The sequence below is a fragment of the Perca fluviatilis genome, chromosome 2 (assembly GCF_010015445.1).
Source record: "Perca fluviatilis chromosome 2, GENO_Pfluv_1.0, whole genome shotgun sequence".
NCBI lineage: Eukaryota > Metazoa > Chordata > Actinopteri > Perciformes > Percidae > Perca > Perca fluviatilis.
The window spans coordinates 41,888,450-41,901,653 of NC_053113.1; the positions used below are offsets into that span (position 1 = coordinate 41,888,450).

At 42.1% G+C, this 13,204-nt stretch overlaps 1 protein-coding gene and 1 long non-coding RNA gene across 4 annotated transcripts in view; both read right to left on the minus strand.

The window, feature by feature from the left end:
- LOC120547924 (rho GTPase-activating protein 42) overlaps positions 1-13,204 on the minus strand; it is a 109,364-nt gene that overhangs the window by 1,466 nt on the left and 94,694 nt on the right. The window contains 4 exon segments of the mRNA XM_039783755.1: positions 8,981-9,060; positions 9,179-9,241; positions 11,527-11,683; positions 12,408-12,866. Coding sequence (XP_039639689.1) covers positions 8,981-9,060; positions 9,179-9,241; positions 11,527-11,683; positions 12,408-12,866 — 759 coding nt within the window.
- Positions 164-7,734, minus strand: LOC120547933. Of its 3 annotated transcripts, none has more exons than XR_005637119.1 (4): positions 2,881-7,734; positions 2,692-2,803; positions 2,450-2,505; positions 164-2,195 (listed from the first exon to the last, which is right to left on the minus strand). It is a non-coding gene; the product is annotated as an uncharacterized LOC120547933 (long non-coding RNA). The 3 variants fall into 3 exon arrangements; XR_005637120.1 differs by having other exon boundaries at positions 164-1,104; positions 2,086-2,195; positions 2,692-7,734; XR_005637118.1 differs by having other exon boundaries at positions 2,692-7,734.

A 13,204-nucleotide genomic window follows, 5' to 3' on the forward strand; every position in this document is an offset into this window, starting at 1 on the left:
CATTTAAAAAAGTGTCCAAAGCATCGAAAAAGCATAAAAAACGTAGGGGGAAAAAAAGCACAAAAAAAAAGTTCATTTTCAATTTTGACCCAAAGACAACACAAGGGTTAAAGTCAAAGTATGTAAGTATCATCAGGAAAATGTACTTAAAGTATTAAAAGAAAAAAACAAACAAACAAAACACATGTAGTTTATAAAATACAATGTTTTATTATAAATTAAACTACGCAACAGTCAGGGACGTGCACAGGTATGGGCTATTGTTGCCCAGGCAACTGCCCATTTGCCCTGATTGGATTAGCTACCCCTCTGGCGAAAAAGCCTAAATAAACTTTTCTTTCTTTCTTTTTTTTTGTCTTCTTTTTTTGCTGTTGTGGCTGCATTAATACGCCCATCATTACTTAAGTTAAAACAAATTAAATTTGCTATATCATTCAATCTTGCCCTCAGGGATGCCCACTGCCCCCAGTCACATGACTTTGTTTATATTCTCACACACAGAGCAGCGCAAGCCCAGATAGCAAATAGTCATTAAATGTTAAATCAACATCCTGCTGTCAACGATAGAGTCATTGAATCAACATCGAACTCTGATGTTAATTCTTCATCATGTTACACCCTCCATTATCATTGAAACAACGTTTAAATCATACCTAGAGATCAACAGGATTTCAATGGTATTTCGATTACAGTGGATACTGAAACAATGTTGAAATCCCAGCATATCAACGAAACTTCAATGGTATTTTAGTAGCCTATACCACAGGATTAATCTAAAAATGTATAAATGAATATATTAAAAACAGTATTAGGCTATTATAATCCTGCTTATCGACAGCCAGGATGGGCTATGAGCAAAATATAGAAACTATGGCAGACTAGCCTTCTGCCTAGACTTTCTAGCACAAATGACACCCCACGCAGTTAAAAAAAAATAAATGAAACAATCGTTTTTATTGTATTTTTTTTTTCTTTTTTTCTTCTAACACGCTATATCTCCAGGGTCGGTCGTCCAGCTTCCCCCGCCCGGTCTGGGGCGTAGCGCAGCCACTTCTGCACAGCTTGAGAAAATTCATAGGCATTTGCCGTACTCAGTCAAGGCATCTAAAAAAGAAAACAAGCAAAAGTACATTTTAGTTTAACATTAGCAGTAGACAAAGTCTTCTGCCTGTGAAGGATATAAACTTGATAAGGCCATGTAGAAAAAAAGTGTGTGTGTGTGTGTGTGTGGCATAGCTTGTATCCTTCCCTCACAAACGCCTCACACTCAAGTCCTACACTAGCCTAATTTAATTTGAGCGCTACCGTTGCCCATGTTTTCCCCTCATGCCCTTCATCTGGAAGAACGACGTCACCATAGGACCACGCCACTCTCTTCTCTGAATCACATGTTTCAGGTGTGATCACTCTTTGATTGGCGCTAGATTGACTGTCAAATATGTGTGCTGGATGTCCGATATTTTTCCCACTTTGGTCTGAAGCGTCACTGAGGTAATTTGTGGCAGAAGGGACACCACAACAAACTTCGCATCTGAAAACATGAACTGGTAAGTCTACCCGAATAAATGCAACGTCTAATAGCGAATGTAGCCATTTTTAACATCAATTTTGAAAAGTCTGTCAAATAGCCTAGCTTAGGATGGAATTATTTGACAAACACGTAGGCTAGGCTACCAGTTTTATGACATAAGGCTCCAATTTGAGTGGAGTGTTTCTCCCTTCTCACCAGAGAGATAAACATATTTTAAATGTTGCTGTGTTTATCTGTGTCTATCCAGTGTTACAATGTGTCTATCCAGTGTTACACAATTTAGAGAAAAAGCCTAGCTGAGGTAGACTTCCGCCTGCCAGATGTGATTCGGCCTCAGGTTAGCCCTTTCTTAGCTTCCACAGGCGAACTACGGAAAAGCGAATTGGCAAGGAGTAGGCTTCACTCATTCCCTTTTTCGTTTAAAGGCCAATGCACACCGGTGTTCTGTCAAACTGGGCTAATTGTCGTCGAGTTGTGCTACCATTCGTTGCACCTTGACATGTCAACACCCAGTCGCACATAGACAGTAAAGGAATGTCGTTTTCTGAACTTACCAGACTGTTGTAACTGTTCTATTATTTTCCTTTAACCACTTAGTCATTATATCCACATTACTGATGTTGGAATTGGGAGGATGGAGAGGGAGACTGCAGAGGGCTGGAGGCTGTTGGTTTGTATGACAAAAAGAGTTGGGGGGGGTATAAAAGACGTTACAGGTTATTAAGGTGAATTAGCTTCTCTGCTTACTTTGTTACACACACCACACTGTGGCCTATGTTACACCCCACCCTTAGGCAGCCCTTCAGGGGCAAACAAAAGGTAGAGATTGGGAGGAGAATGGACAAACAGCACAGGGAACACATACAACCGTAACACCTATACCTGGGAACAAAATTTTGGGAGCTTGAGGATATTTACTTTGAGGTTGTCCATCTCCATCAGAGTCATCCAAGTTGTTGTAGATTGGGTTTGGTCTAGAAGTGAACATGGACAAACTATAAATACACTGCATTTTTTACATTTGTTCGTCTGTAGTTACTGTGATATTCAAAATTTCAAAACTATTCCGATATTACAGCAAACAAATATATTTCCGATGATGGCCATGTGCACATACAATTCAGCAACTTCGCACTATGAATTTGGAAATTCATTATTACTTCTTTCTCCTTTTCAGAGGCTGTTGACACCTCTCCTCTGATTGGATGTCGGTAGTGTCGCATTGCTGCTTCAAATACCTTTCCAGGCACCTCTCTGCTTCCTCAAAGGTATCTGCAGACACAAAGTTGTTATGAAATACTGATACAAAGGGCTATGATAAAATGTCAACCAGATTTAAAAATACCCACCTCGGCTTATGAGGATCCTGACAGGCTCATAAGTCTGCCATTCTTCTGTTGGTTCATCCCTCCTCCTGATGGCAGCACGAACCTTGCCCGACTCTTTTGGAGGGTATGAAGGTCAGAAAACCTTCTCCCCCTGAAGCCATATGTGTGGCATAACTTCTGTTCCACCACTGTTGAACTGCACAAGGCACCACTGCTTCATACTATTTGTTTAATGGTTGGTTATTAACACATGAACTGATTTTATGAACTGATTTTACGAAAATGATTTACTTTGTATGTATGAGGGGAATGGCAATGAACTCTTTTTTATCGGGGAAAACTATATATTGTTTTTTTTATTATTTGGAGCTTTACAACACCAACACTGCTGCTTAAGTCCCACACTTTGTAACATTCAATGTTGGCTGATTCAAAGTGGTATTGGACATATGACTCCTTCCTTGTAAATTTCCGGAAAATCACATGTTTCCTGAGCTACATTGTCCATGTTGTCAACAAGAGCGATGTCATCAACTATCTGGATGAAATTATCCCCAAACCTACATGATAAGATGAAATGTTTAGTTACAACCTTTCTATACTACTCCCCATGTTCTATAAGAGACAGCAATGGGTCATCATGATGGAGGTGCATGAATTTCTGGCCTTTGTTGATTTGGGATGTCTGTCTCTTTCAGAAAGTCTTAACTATTTGCTGTAAAGGCAAATGAGATTTGCACAGTAAATGTTTTAGTTGGGCCAAATAGTTCTCATAAGGAAAGGCAGCAATGTTATCTAAGGGACCGTAGAGATGATATTCTGCTGCCAGGTGTGTTAGCTGGTGGACATTGTAAGTTATTTCAGTTCTTCAACAATGTCACCATTTTCACAACGCCAACTAGGGGAGATGGCGTTCGACTCAAGTGGTGGTCCTCATCAATCATGGAGGCGAAGTCTGTTCTTAATTTAGCACTGACATGAGGAAAGGTCATTTTGCCCTGCCATTTGAAAGCATTTACCCACTTGAAAGCATTTATCGCAACCATAGTAACCATTGTGACCCTTTGTGTTTTTAATAAAGGCTCGTGCAGGGGTATCACGAATGAATGAACACACTTTTGCCATTAGCTGCTGCCCAAATAAATTATACCTCTCTTCAAAATGTCATTAAGGTCCTTAATAAATGGGCCCAAGAATTCAGATGCACTTTTAGGCTTGCTAAGGCCACAGAACAGGCCAACAAGGAAGGTGTAATCCACATTTACCATAGCAAGAATTGGCCAGAACTGAAGTCTACTGCTTCTGAATAGTGGTAATCCATCTATATTGAACTGCAACTTAAGTGTGTTCAAGTTGGCAGGTAGAGTCAAAGATTTAAGCCTCGACATCAACCCATTGGCTAGGCCAAAGTGATAGTATTCCCCACCCTCCATCTTCCTAGTTATTATTTTACCTTGCGTCCTCAGAACTGTCCGAGCATCTTTAGGCAATTCTGGATGAAACGCGCAAAATGCTCAAAAGTGCAGTTAGTTGCACTTGAGAGACTGAAAATGTAGAGGCCCAAAATCTCAGACTTGTCATCAAAAACTTTGTAGTTGGAGTTTCAGTATCATCTGAATCAACATAATTAGCTGTGTCTATTGACTCATGGGTCTCACTGAATTCTGAACTAGGCTCATAGTTCCCTATAACTGGTAGCTCCTCTACAACTGAGTGGCTAGAGGTTGAAACAGTTGGATCTACTACTTCCCTTGGGCACTCTACGTGTTCCAATGCTGTGTCAGTGTTGCCTTGCATATTTGTATTATTAAAGGTCTCCTTAAACTGCTGTAGTATCTCTGACTCTGTGGCCTAAAGCATTGACCTACATTTGCGCCTCTTTGACCAGCGTGATGCCATTGTGAGTGCAGTGGTGTGCAGATTCAGAAACAGATATTAAAAAGATTCTCAGATTGGGCTTATTATACTAAAGACTTGCTTACTTGATAAATTATGTGGATTAATGATCTGAAAAAAAGACGAAAAGTAAATCACAGTGTCCGTAAACAGCAATTTCATTCAGAATCAACCACTGCCCTGATTATTTCCCCACAAAGCAGATGATAACATGTTCTTTTGCAAAGGTTTTTCTAAAGACCGAACAATTTTCATCCACGAATAATGGACTCTGTTTACTACATTTAAGTACAAGGTACCCTATAGGCCTATCACGTCACTAATTTTCTGTCACATGGCACCTCCAGGTGTCTGTGCTGTACTGTCTGAACGTAACCAGTTGTACTTTTTTTATGCACATTATGCATGTATTAAGATATCTATACAGTTTGTTATATTTGTATGTGTTACATGATTTAATTAACAGTACCAGTTAAAAGTTTGGACACTTTGGACTGTTTTTACATTGTGGAAGAAAAACTGATGGTCCTGAAATAACACACATATGATTGTGTATTTTTTTTCTGGTCTTAGTCTTCATTTTAGATTATGTGTTAGATTTGAGTAGGGAAAGGCAGGTATGTTAGTAGTCAAAATAGTCAAAATAATGAAAAACTCATGTGTTATGTCCAAACTTTGGACTGGTATGGCCTACTGTAGGCTATGTGTAAACTCTGCTGCTTGTTGTTTGTATATTGTTGGTATATTGTATATGCCAATTTGTTTGTACAGCTTTAAGATAATAAAAGCATGCCATGTTCCACTATAATCTGTGTGTGGTGGAGTCATGTGGGCGCAATAACCTATAACAATAATATTGTTGAAAATATACATTTAAATAAATAAATCACATATGTCAAGTATCTCTCTTTAGTTTATTAACATTAATCACCAATAACAAGGTTGTAAACTCTGAATATTAAATTAGCCGACTTTGTTTTTAGAATGATTAGAATACCAATGCAACTTCCTGACACTCGTAACAGCAACACACCGTTCTCTTAATACATCCATGCAACACACACACGGGCTGCCTGCTAGCCTCAAGGCTAGCCAGGGAAACCCATGGGGAAACCCCATACACAGTTAAAGAAAGGAAAACCCTGACGAACTTCCGGCTGCTACGTCACCTGGATCGTTAGTCTGATTGGTTGAAGGACTGTCCAATTGCGCCCAGAGGCATTTGAGCGGTATCCGTTGGTGACGCCCCTTTGGAAACGAGCTGGGAATGAATGAATGAACGTTCCCCAGACGCTAGCTGCCTGCTGCCTTCGGCTGTCTAACTAACCAGTAGGCTAGGCTAAACTACGAACTTGTTTCGGAACGGCCTAACAAGATAGCAACACAGAACGTTGTTGCCATGATACCGACAGTTTGGTATTTTATAGATTAGGAGAGATTATTTATGGAGAAAATGGAGTGTGTGCAGATGTCAGCCACTTACTACAGTATGCATCTGCTGCAGTCCATCTGGGTTCATTTTGGATCTCATTGAAATTTAATTTAGTTTGGCTGGCACAAACGTTGGCATTTGTATCAATATCAGAAATTGTTGCTGTGACTTGGCAGCTATAATGAAAAGTGCCCTGGCAGGCTGCACTATGCTAGCGTTGGTGCCGGTGTTCACTTCTGAGAAGAAATAGCGGTGCTGTGTTAATATATTTCACAACATTCTCCCCTAATGTATAATGGTACAGACATGTATTTTCGAGCTAGCCATCACAAAAATAGACTGGACTCTGAGGTTTTGCTAACTTATTGTAACCTGTTGGAAGCAAACCACGATAGCTGAAGTTACATTAACGTTGGCAGATTTTGACGTTTAACAAAATCTATGACTGCAGCACTACGTGGGTATTACTACACTAACCATCATGTTAACAGTTGTAGCCTAACCGTACAATTCATTCATATTGAACATTACATAAGCAACTTTACCTGATCGTATGGGTCCCAAGGGTCCAGAAATGATCTGTGTCTGTGCAGTACGTTGGTCTACCACCCGATGATCTCCCGGTCAACCAAAAATCAATGGATTTTCAAATCATATTTCCCGGTCAACTATGTATCGACGCATTTTAAAATCATATTTCCCGGTCAAATATATGTCGATGGCTTTTCAACAACAGGTCGTTTCCCGGTCAACTCTTAATCAATGACTTTTCAACACATTGGCAATATCACCCGGTGAACCAAAAATCAATGCTTAATCAATCATAAAGATAAAAATAGATCAATGTTGCTCCAATGTTGTTGCCATCAACATTAACAACATCAGGTTTCATCGATATGGTAATGGTGATTCAACATTTATTTAGCATTGAAATTTCAATATCAACCATAAAGATGATTCAGATGGAAAAAAAAATTGGGGGGGCTTTTCCCTTTAATATACAGTGACAGTGGATAGACTGGAAAGGGGGAGCGAGATGGGGGACGACACGCAGCAAAGGGCAACGGGTCGGATTTCAAACCCGCGCCGCTGCCGGACTCCGCCAACATGGGGCGAACGCTGGGTGAGCTAGAGGCCGCCCCACGTGAGTTTTTAAATCATTTGAGATTATGACAAATGCCCTGGGAATAGTAACCAAAATAAATCCACTTTAGCTTTGAATAGAGTGCAGCTTCAGTTTGTAATGTTTGTATCACATCGTGCAGCATTGCCTTAAATATTAATGTAAAATGCTACGTTATCAACCAAAGCTAATGACATAACATACGTTGCAGCAGCAGGCTAACGTAGCTACGTTATGTCCGTTACATGAGTGTGCGTTCTGTAGAGAAGAGAGAGGCTCAGGGATGTGATGTTAGGGCTCTTGAATCATGCTAGGTTATACGTTGTTTACAGTCAATATGTTACATGAGTTTTCAACCAACAATCAGATGTGAAAGTTGCCTTACTTTGTTATGAGATGATAAATTAATGTACCAATTGGTTAATGAAATAAACTTTGCATTAAAAAAAAAAAAAGTATAGCCTAATGTTAGTTTTGTGTGCTTAAGTATGCCTTCACAACAAAGACGACTGAAGAAGAGAGAGAAAGAGCTCAATGAAGCAGCTAAAAGATCTGCAACTTTCCAGAACTGGATTAAAACTGCCAGCAGGCCAGCTGTAAGAGAAGCATTTGATAATGTGCCATCCTACATTATTAATTGAATGTGAAGTAGGCCTTCTTTATCAGGGGCATCTTCTTTAAGTTGGAGTAGGCTAATAACTCATTAAAAACAAATGTTTCATTAATAATAAATACACAGTAAATTGTGTCTGTGCGGTGTATGGCATTATTAATTAGTTATTATTTTATGTATATCAAGAGCTCCACTTCACAGAGCATTTGAGAACCTGGGGGGGGGTTAAATAAAAAAAAAGGGGGGGGGGGGGGGGGGGTGGTGGGGGGTAAAAGGGGGGGGCCAAAAGTTTGGACACACCTTCTAAGTCAATGTGTTTCCTTTATTTTCATGACTATTTACATTGTAGATTCTCACTGAAGGCATCAAAACTATGAATGAACACATATGGAATTATGTACTTAACAAAAAAGTATGAAATAACTGAAAACATGTCTTATATTTTAGATTAAAGTAGCCACCCTTTGCTTTTTTTGATAACACTGCAAACCCTTGGTGTTCTGTCAATGAGCTTCATGAGGTAGTCACCTGAAATGGTTTTCACTTCACAGGTGTGCTTTGTCAGGGTTAATTAGTGGAATATTTTCCCTTATTAATAAAAAAGCAAAGGGTGGCTATTTTTTGTTAAGTACATAATTCCATATGTGTTCATTCATAGTTTTGATGCCTTCAGTGAGAATTTTTTTTGGGGGGGTGAGGGGGAGGGGCTGTTGCCTTTTTTCCAGATTAGAGCAATAGCCCCTCCAAATGTCTGTGCACGTCTCTGCCAACAATATATAAGCCTACATTTTTTTTTGCCACTTTTCATGCTCTTTTTGACTCTTTTGAAGCTTTTTCTTGACACTTTTCAACCCTTTTTTTCATTTCCAGTTTCTCAAATGTGAGGATTTTTCTGCATTAATAATACTTTAAGAACATTTTCCTACTTACATAAGTTTACTTAAGCAACATTTTCAATGCAGGACTTTTACTTGTTACAGAGTCTTTTTACAGCGTGGTGTTCGTACTTTTATCTGTCAGCTGAAGCGACTGTCTACCTGGTTTTGGCTCTGCTTACCGTTTGAGAAGTGCGCCCCCTGGGGGAAGCTGAGCTCGTGGCTGTGCTCTGCCTCGCAGGAATACATCGCTTTGGCGTCTCTGTAAAGACAACAAAAAAAAATAAAAAAACAGGCAGTGTCACGGCCGATCGGAAGAGATGAGAGTGGGAGTAATGAGGTCAGACTGTTAAAAGGCGGTGTCGTGTTTTTTACAGCACCTTCCGACTGGAACAGATTGTGGGGAAGAGGCATTTTCAAAAAGCAGTGCTCTGGCAGCGACCCTGAAACAAAATAATATGAACACGAGTTCAGCACACCTGATTGTATCAGGGATAAGATAAACAGCTGAAAAACAATGTGTTTGGTGAATTATATCGGCGAAAGAAAAATGTGATAATAAAATACTACAGTTATCTATTTTGCTATATCATTGTCTATAACAATCAAACCTAAACCAAAACAAGTGTGTCCATTTTCTCTCGGCCTTGCCAGTGTGGTGAAAGACATAACTACACAAAACGGGAGGTTTCCTTCCTCTGGGCGACTTGGCTCCAGCACGGTGCTGAATTGAGTTAAACTATCTAACAAGGTTGCTCTTGACCCTGTGTGCAACAACCTCGGTGTCAACAGAGCCTAGGGCGAGCTGGCTGGGTGCTGTACAAGGGAACTACTCCAGAGACTGTGTGACTGGCTTCTTAGACATGACAAGTAAAACAATCATGTTTGTCCCGGGAGAAGGAGTGCAGACTGCTGCTGGGTCACATCAACCCCAGAGCAGGCAGAGTGTAATTAGAGCCAGAGAGGAAAATACATAAATCTCCCAACGCACACTCATTGGATCTGAGAGAGTTCTCAACGGCTCAGAGGGGGAGGCACGGAGAGAGGGAGAAATGGAGAGAGGGAGAAAGGGAGGCAGAGAGGGAGAGAGGCAGAGAAGAAAAGAGGGAGGGAGGAGGAGGAAACAGAGAGAGAGGGAGAGACGGAGGGAGGCAGAGAAGGAGAGAGGGAGAGAAGGAGAGAGGGAGAAAGGGGGAGACAGAGAGAGGAAGAGACGAAGGGAGGCAGAGAAGGAGAGAGGGAGAGGCAGAGAAGGAGAGACGGAGAGAGGCAGAGAAGGAGAGACGGAGAGATAGGGAGAGAGGCAGAGAGACTGAGAAGGAGAGATGAAGAGAGACAGAGAGAGGGATAGACGGAGAGAGGCAGAGACTGAGAGATTGAGGGAGGAGGAGGAAACAGAGAGAGGGAGAGACGGAGGGAGGCAGAGAAGGAGAGAGGGAGGGAGGGAGAAAGGGGGAGACAGAGAGAGGGAGAGACGAAGGGAGGCAGAGAACGAGAGAAGGAGAGAGGCAGAGAAGAAGAGACGGAGAGATAGGGAGAGAGGCAGAGAGGGAGAGATGGAGGGAGGAAGGGGGAAACAGAGAGAGGGAGAGACGGAGGGAGGCAGAGAAGGAGAGAGGGAGAAAGGGGGAGACGGAGAGAGGCAGAGAGGGCGAGAGGGAGAGATGGAGAAAGGGAGGGAAGGGGAGATGGAGAGACGGAGAGAGAGAGGGAGGAAGACAGGAAGAAATGTTGCTGAACTATTGTCCTCAAGCCTGACTGACTTGCAGTTATTTTGTGGGGGCACATGAAACTGCAGTGTATACACTGCCCTTATATTGCTGTCAACTAATCATTTCAACTCATCATTTCAGCACTGGGTTTTAGGCGAGTAATAATGAGTAAAATGTCCACAAGACAAGATTTCATAGACGGCATTACACTGCAGTTGATCTCACCATCCCTAGTTTTAGAAGTGGTAGGTTCTAATTAGAGATGCACCGATAGACCGGCCGGTGACCGGAATTGGCCGGTTTTCACGTGCTCGGCAATGACCGGCGACCGGCAGGTCAGTCTGACGTATGCCGATTTCATGCCGGTCAACGCTACAGTTAACTGACAACATAAGTTATACGAGTTACAGTTCTCAAGGACGCACACACACACAGACGCGACAGCACAGTCTCTTTTTCCTTTCTCTCAACTTTTCTGCCGTGTGTCGCGTGTACCCGCTCGCGGTGTGAAGCGCGTCCGCGCTATTCTTGCACATGTAGGGAACCTCGTGAATTAACCTGCAACATTTCAGCTGTTTGGAAATTCTTCAGCGTGTGTGCAGACGATAACAAGTTTGCAATATGCAACACCTGCGAGGAAAAAGTAGGGCGTGGAGGGACGACACCAAAAACCCAAATCACATTTTTTTAAGTTGGATATTGGATGTGAAAAGAAGGAAATGGTTCTAACATTGCACTTTAGATGTGTGTGTATTTCCCACACCAGGAGTAATTTATATAGTTGTATTTTATATTGATCCATTATCTGTTCAAACAAGTTCTATGTTCTATTAAAGAAAAGATAGAAAATAAATATTTGTGTGTGCTGTAAAGTGGTTAGAAAAAATGAAATCAGAATCGGCTAAAATCGGTATCGGCTGGCCTAACTCAATGAAAATCAGAATCGGCCTAAAAAGTTGTAATCGGTGCATCTCTAGTTCTAATGAGCAAAATGATTAGCTTTTAACAGTCATTACACTGAGCCAGGTCTTTGGTAGCCGTTGCTGACGGAGGCGTCCATCCTGCAGCGCAGCACTTGTTTGGGTGGAAGGTCTGGCTGCTTGGCAGGCTTTAAACTCTCACTGGGATCCAGTTTGGACAGACTTTGGACAGATCCAGAGCAGCTCCTGTGGCCTTGAGGGAGACAGATACAGATAATGGGTGTCCTTGTAAATGACACAAAGACATTAACGTTTGATACTAAAAGAGCGCGCGCACTGCACCGAGTCACTGAAATAAGTCATGCAAATAACATTTTACCACAGCTGTTTAAATGATGCTTAAGTCAAGGGGATGTATGAGGGCGTGCCACGCTAGCAGCTAGGCGAGCATTATAATGTGGGTTACAAAATGACCACCAAGGCTGGACTACAACAGAGCTGTTTGGAGCAGTTTGTGAACAGTGTTTTCTGTTGGAGATGGTAAGTCCCTTTGGGCTTTTTCACTTTGTAAACCTATAGCGTGCACATAAAGATAGATATAACACAATAAAGGAAAGGGAAAAGGCCAAAAAACATAATATGAGCACTTTTTGGAGATTATCAATTCTTTTCTTTTTTTTAAGATAATTTTTTGGGGCATTTTTAGGCCTTTATTTGACAGGACAGCTTCGATTTAAAAGCGTGAGGTAGAGGTAGAGGTGAGCTACCCGGGCGCCCCGAGATTATCAATTCTTAATGTAAACATCAATCTGGTGCATTATAAAAAAAAATTATATTTGAGGGTTGCTTCTTGCAATTTACAGCATACATTTTCAGATAATATTTTTCATATCCATACAAAATTTGTTTTGTAACTGAAATTTCCCTAACCTAACTGATATTGACTCTGACTTGAAATCACTTGATGATCAACCTACCTTCAGATATATGCAGTGATTTCAGAGAGGGAGCAGCTGAGCGGTTCAGCAGGGCCGGCCTGAGGTCGATGCGGCAGTGCGGGGCTTTTTTGGGGGCGGGCGACAGCCAGGGCACGGCGCTGACTGAGGACAGGCTGACGGCGTCCTCAGACTCTCTGTCTGTATGCCCGGTGTCCTCCCTGGAGCTGGACTCGGGGCTGCTGACACACACAGCGCTCCTGGGGCCGTTTGAGAGCTGGGACGGCGAGCGGCGGAGGTCCGGCAGCGACTTGTCCTTGGCCTGAGAACAGGAAGCGGTTTTGGAGGAGCTGTTCTGCTCGGAGGAGTGGGAGGACAAAGACTCCATGCTGCCCATGGGAGTGCTGCTCGCACTGCTGCTGAGAGTGTCACCTATGCAGGGACCAGAGAAGAGGCAGACAGGGCCCTCATTAAAACCTGCTGAGTGATGGAGTGATTGTGCTTACATCATGGCTTACAGAAATGTTTTTTTTTCTGAAGAGATCATATCCATCTGGAAGCTCTGCTGGCTTTCCTGTGCTGGATGGGGCGCACGCGCGAGTGGCGACACAGTCCCTGCACGTCTTAAGACAGATCAGATCCTGAATAGTCTATATCAACGACGTTTCATTTTCGGGATAGTTCCGGTGCCGCCGGATGTCCCTCACCGGCCTCTTTCTTTTTTTGAAGATCATTTTTTGGGCATTTGAGGCCTTTATTTATAGGACAGCTGAAGACATGAAAGGGGAGAGAGAGAGAGATAGAGAGAGAGAGAGAGAGACAGGGGGAATGACATGCAG